Raw genomic sequence first — 6,709 nt, forward strand, 5'->3', positions numbered from 1 at the left:
TTTATTATGAAACAATACATGAAGTATTCATCAGGCAATTACACATAGATTCGTGTTGCATAAATGTTAGGTATTCATACAATATTGTTATTTAACTTACAAAACTGTAATTCCTCCAAAGTCCAGAAAGCTGTCCTTCTCTTCTTGCTATATTCTCCAATTTCTATGGACCTCTTCCTCTAAGTTCCTTTTGCTTCAGGCAGGCTAAAGCTGTACCCTTAAAAAGCATACTCTAGAACTAATCATTCATTCTTGCCCATACCTCAGAAAATGGGGGAAACCCTTGATTTATTTATTCATGCATGCAGTCATTACTGGTAGAATATATATGGTGGTCTATAACATATCTAGCCCCTTATAGTTGGAAGTTTTGCTCTATCACTGGGATTGCACTATATTGCAAAGAGGTTCAGCTCTACAATGAGCACGTAGCCAATGCAGGAATAATCTTGTCCTCCTTAACACCATCATAGTATATATCCTTTTCAGTGGCCATGAATAAATCTGCAGAGAAAAAAAAAGAAAATATAATTAAAAAACATGCTGGCCTTGGCCTTACTAACAACATATAAAGGGCTTCAAATCATTTAAGTGCTTTTCTAACATTAATTCATCACGATCGCCTGTGAGGAGCTATTGTGAAGAATTACAATAGCTAATTGAGTCAGCTTTCAACTGTGTCTCAGCTGGAAGATTTTTTTAAAACTGCCAACTTACCTCCTAGGGCTAAGGTTTGGGAATTTTATGTTTTTGTTTTTAAATAAGTTTCAGACCTTTGGCTTTTGGGGATTAACATAGCTCCATTGAAGTCTACTCCAATATCCAGATTTTCAAACGTATTTAGATATGTACAGGTACAAATAGATAGCAGAATTTTAAGCAGACAAACTTTCTGTCTTTTGAAACAGATCAGCCCTGACAGGCACCATCTCTGCGTTCTAGTGCTTAAATGCTTTTGAAAGTATGGAGCTAAATCTGCAACTTTTATGTTAACAAGTTCATGTCTGTTTAAATAATGTAAGCTGGAAAGCTTTTCCTGTTATAAAAACATACAGATGTGGGTATATCTTCTTTTTTTTGGCATCACAAACAGCTATTGGGTAATTGGAAGAGTTTATGATTAATACTTGTATTTTACAATCCTATGCATTCCTTACCTCAAAACATCATGTTTTTATAATATAGTGATAAGTTGATATAACTGCATGTAAAATACACAAGGGAAAAAAGGATGACCCTATCACAAACCTAATGTGCATGGAGTACTATTGGGATGTCTCATTTTGTCACCGATTGGCTTGTGAGTAGTGCTTGTGAGTAGTGCTTGGTTTCTGAGCTGCGCTTTGGAGTATATTTTCCTATTGAACTCTATGATGCGTGTGATAAACAGAGGCAATAAAGCAAATGATGCTGTCTATTACACTGGTGTTGAAAGTCATAAACAGAACTAATAATCCATGCAAGCTCTGTGAAAATGTTCTGTGTTAATGTTTACCAGCATGTGTACTAAATACTGAATTCCATTTAAAAAATCAGCAACTAGCAAATTATGACAGCTGAGATACTGCAGAACAAGCCCAACTGTGAGCAGGTCAGACTGCACCTTAAATATCTCAAGGATGACAACTATGAGTTTAATCCTGCACAGTCCTACTGAGAGCTAAGTGAACAAGTACAAGACATAAATAGATGAGTTGGGAAAGGAGCACAAGCAAAGAGGGAAAAACCAGGAGCAATCTGAAGCAACATTAATAAGAATGTTGTGCAGTCACCAGCTTATATGCATATAGCAGAGAAAGGCATTATTAACACGAACAGGACTACAGTGCCGCAGTTGATGCCTAGGACACTTATGTTCCCTGCCACTGCTCTGTTGCCAGATACCTTTCAGCACAAGGTACTTCCTCCAGCCTTTGGTTATTCTCTCCTCTTCCAGTTTGTGGCTCTGCCTTTTGTTATGAAGAAAGAAAAAGAAATGTGCACTATAAAAGACATACCAATTGCAGGGCAGGCAAAACCATTAGATTGGATGCACTAAATCCCGGTTGCAGTGTGGCAAGCAATGCGGATTCAGCCAGTGTTCAAGAAATTGTTCTTCTGATCTCTGCTCCAAGCGCTGGAGGTGAAGCATATACTCCTATTTAAGGAAAAGGAAAAGAAAAAGTAATTTAATCATGTAATCGCTCAAGTCTAGTGTCAGGCCAATGAACCAGGAGAATTTTACAGCTTATAGAAGAACAATTAATTTACTCCTTAAAATTATCAAATATAGTGAAATGGTGTTGCTAGTCAGCTTGCCCCAACCTAGCAATATTTAATGAATGACATCATCATCCAGGTCAGTAAAGATGTTGAGCAAGTATTTTACAACAATATTCATAAATTAGGAATTCTGCATACACATTTATTTGCACATCAGCACAGAAGCCTCTGTTGGTCCTGAGGGTACAGAAGGATTCTCACATATAGGTCTGTTGTAGCCTCTTTTGAAAAAATTCCTGCTGGTTATAAACCATTAAGCCCTTAGAGGATCATGTGGCCGTGCTCTGAAGGGTTCTAGCAGTGGCATGCATCAGTGCTGATTGGTCTTTCTGTGATACATAAAATAATGTGAATTTCTCATACTAATTTATAGGGGTTTGATGTAAGCAACAAGTTATCAAGCTGGAGTGCAGTGTGTACCAAAAACTTGACCTCCATCAGAAACAAAATTTGCTTTGAATAAGGTACAGTCCCAGTGCAAGTGGTCTCATAACCTTTGTGAACACTAGATATATTTTTTCAAATTATACCCTGTTGCTTTGCACAGTAGGCACGGTAGGAATGGAAGCTGTAGCGTAAACCCTTTGCACTGGCCAAGTAGTCCCGCTGTCATCCAGTTCTCTGCTCTTTGTGCTGGCCAGAGGGTTGGTACGCTGGGTGCCAGCAGGAAGCATTAGTATCCTGCCTTTTACTGTGCTCTCTCTCCTCGCAGCACGGGGAGACTTGGCGCAAATCCCTCTGTGAGACTGCAGTATGAACTTGCGGAGAACAGAACTATATGACTGAGAAGATGCCACATGATAAAAAGCAGGGCCTCTGTCAAAGTAAGATTAAAACATGCTGATAACATAAATGACATTTTTAAAATAATCGAAGATGGCAGATCTTGCTGTCTGTAACTGAACAGACTTTTTGACTGAAACAGCACTGTGGAAGTCAAGCAGTGTCATAAAGAATTGCAAATTAAATTCCCCAGCTCAGCATGATCTGGCCTAGTACAAACAGCTTTTTCTTAAAATAGATGAACAGAGGTGGGTTCGTTCCAGCATTCATTTCATTCTGCTACAAAGAATCCATAAAAAATCAGTTTTTCTCCTTGAGCCAGTGGTAGAACTGTGCACAAGGGCACAGCAGCCATGCACCTTCATTCACAAGGGAAAATCTCCATGTTCCACACAGCCGGGGGCTGGGGGGGGGATAGTTTTTTTATCAGAAATATTGCCTTTTCTACTGAAAACCTTGACATTTAGTGAGAAAAACTTATGTTTGTGTTTTCTTACAGAAAGCCAGCATTGCTGTATAGAAAAACAAAACAAAACAAAACAAAACGGTTGGAATTTCTCAACAAGTGTTTACTACTAATTGTAGTAGGATGGAAAGTGGCAAGGACAGAGCAGCAGAGGTCAGTAATCAAACACCTCTCTAGTGGTAGCTCCCTCTGCTCCCCACCTAGAATCACAGTCATAGAATATCTCGAGTTGGAAGGGACCCATAAGGATTATTGAGTCCAACTCCCTGGTCCTAAAACTAAAACATATGACTAAAAGCATCATGTGTATGCATGTAGCTTGCAGTACAAGATTTAACTCAATCCAAATTCTCTACTGTTTTATTTATGTTGTATTTAATATAGGTTATATTTACGATATAACGTGTTATATAACTGTGGTGGTATACTAAGCGTAAGCATAGATGAGAGCTGTATTCTTGCTAATTTGCAAAAACTACAAGGCTCATCCTGAATGTTGTGGGCAGCAGTGAAGCCCACACCTTCTGGTTTTTGGCTCTGCTGTACAGTCATCATTGTACTATATTGTTAGTAAGCGTGGCGCAATATCCTTGTGACAGCTTTGATCTGTTGTGGCCGTCACGCTTGGCGAAGTGTGTACATCGGGAGCGGTGTACGGCCAGGTGGATTCTTTTTGGCTGGTATACAATAATCATTGGAAAGGGAAAACCACAATCTGTCTCCATGAGCGTGGCACACACTGAGCTCAATCCTGCAAGGTACGTAGCACTCCTCATGTCCTACAGAGTTCAGAAGTGTTCAGCACCTTGCTGAACTCAGCCCCTTGTATTCGTCATACGTGCACAATCTATTGTGTGCTTTCTAGCTTTTGTGGGGTTTGTCTCTTCAGAACCACGTAATTTTAGCACAGTTTATTTACTTTGGAAAGAAACAGGCAGTAATTTTAAAATACCTTAAGTACCTCTTGAGAAGTGCAGAATTATATGTTACATCTTGTTTAAGCAAGTAAAACAGAAGGCTTCTTAATTCTTCTACTTTTTCTTTTGTTGTAATATGGTTTATAAATAAATAAATGTAAATATTGCATGTAAAACCAATGCTGTTGCATTAAGCTAGCAACTAAAAACTTCTACAGTATCATAACAAACCATGCTATCTGTAGCATTCATAAAGAAGTGCATGAAAAGTAAGTGATTTTAGAAGCTTGTTCAGAACTACCTCAATCTCCACACTGACCACTGACACCTACATCTCCTTTCTGCCTTGAGTGCAGAATGTACTGTAAGCAGAAGACATTTCCTGTTATTTAGTTTTTCAGGAACAACCTGATGAAATCCACATTTCTATAAATGAAAAGCCACTTTCTTCTCAATAATTTAATCGGCATTTTTGAACCGTGATAAATAATTTCCACATTCTGCAAGCATACATTTCCTGAGCAATATTCAGCACTTACAGAATGCTACTTAACAGTAATTGAAAGAACTTAAAGGGTTTTTTTAATATTTCATGGAAGACCTCAGCTGCTTAAAAGCATGATATTCATAACACATTGCTTGGAATTAAATGTATAGAAATTTAATACTTAGCAGAAATGTTTTGGGGGTTTTGGTGTTGGTTTTTTTTTTAGTTAATGTAATTTAAAAATAAGTATCATAAATCACCCTCATTGGCTCATCAGGGAAACCAGCTTTTCTTGGTCTGTCTTCACGACGAGTTCTCAGAATCTGTTTGGCATCTTTTTCAGTCAAAATTGGTGAAGTGTCTGAAGACAGAAAAGCAGAAATTAGTTCTGAAATTACCAAAAAGTTAATATTTTATCTGTCAGATGTAAAATGCAATGTCTTCAAACCTGATATTTGTCTATATACAAAGTGTTCTTTCATTACAGCCCCTTCCCAGGGGATATTGCATTCCAGGAGATGAGAGTGGAATTTTAAACCATTTTTATACTTGTGCTTTCTATAGTTCTACCAGTATGAAGCAAACCCTACATACTTATGTTACTCTCTAAAATGAGAAAATATAAAGGCACCATCTAACCACTGACATTAGTAACTCTGCCAATTCTTTGTTCTTTTCTGTGTTGCTTTATATTTAGGATTATTTTTCAAAGTAATGAGTTAGACTTTTGTTGCAAAGGAGAGATTGCACTGAACATTCAGCTTGCAGGACCTTGGTAAGATAATATTCAAATAGTAAGCTAGTAAAATTAAACTTTTTGGTTTTACAATAAATTACTACAGCATGGTAATGCAGAGAGTAAACTATCAAATACAATAGCATGATTGTTAAAAATCAGATCATGGAAAGCCTACAATATAAAAATATTTAAGTATTAAAAATGAAATATGAAGGTACTAAAACAAAAGGTTGACGAATGGATACTATTATAATATGCTCTGCAGCTCTATACACATACGCAGGTTTGTTTTATATAAACTCCTACCTGTAAAAGTGGTCATCAGGACCAAAAAGGAGACAAACACCATTAACTTCTTCATTTTGATTCTGCTTTCTCTCAGTCTGTTCCAAAATGAGTAACGCTGACTGAGGCATCAGCCTACTTGAAGTAGTTACGTCAGTCACAAATGTTTGTTTATGCTTTAACTAATTTGAGTGATAGTATGATTCTGAAGACATCTGGGCTGAAGTTTTGAATTAGGCTATTATTTGCTCGCACATTCTCAGCATAACTCTGTTCCTGAGGGAAAGAAAATAGAAGGCCTTTTTTCCACTTCAGTCTTCAGAGTTACATCAGATATTTTAAATTTGTGAAAATAAAACATATCACCTTACCTTTAGCATAGCAAGCAATGGTTTCGGGTGCCTAAGGTGAATGATTGTTTTTTAAAAGAAACAATTGCTGGTTACTGAATGTTAATCTCAAAGGCTGCTGCAAAGGGGCCCCTTTTTCAAAAATTTTCTCTAACTTTACTCCAGCACAGATGTACATATTAATGTGTTTAACTGTAGCAAAGACGAATTATCACTGCTGAAAAACACAGCAGAGGTATTTTTATCAAATTGATGGGACCACACAAATGAAAACTCACATAATTCTTCTCTTTTCAGGACAAGTTAGTAGAAAACGGGACATTAAATGTCCTTACTGGTAAATGTAGTGAGAATGCAGGTTAACAAGTGTCATTGCAAACAGCGAGTTTCTGCCTTGAGAAATGTGACCGTCCGGACCTC

General features: G+C 37.4%; 1 protein-coding gene across 1 annotated transcript; it reads right to left on the reverse strand.

Moving 5' to 3' along the window:
- Nucleotides 1-2,020: 2,020 nt before the first annotated feature.
- Nucleotides 2,021-6,015, reverse strand: LOC104282151 (chromosome unknown open reading frame, human C17orf67). Its single transcript, XM_009880228.1, has 3 exons — nt 5,961-6,015; nt 5,176-5,276; nt 2,021-2,137 (listed from the first exon to the last, which is right to left on the reverse strand). The coding sequence occupies exons 1-3, from the start codon at nt 6,013-6,015 to the stop codon at nt 2,021-2,023; spliced, it is 273 nt and encodes a 90-aa protein (XP_009878530.1).
- Between the last annotated feature and the right edge of the window lie 694 nt (nt 6,016-6,709).

Source organism: Charadrius vociferus, unplaced genomic scaffold, assembly GCF_000708025.1.
Source record: "Charadrius vociferus isolate BGI_N301 unplaced genomic scaffold, ASM70802v2 scaffold662, whole genome shotgun sequence".
NCBI classification, from domain to species: domain Eukaryota; kingdom Metazoa; phylum Chordata; class Aves; order Charadriiformes; family Charadriidae; genus Charadrius; species Charadrius vociferus.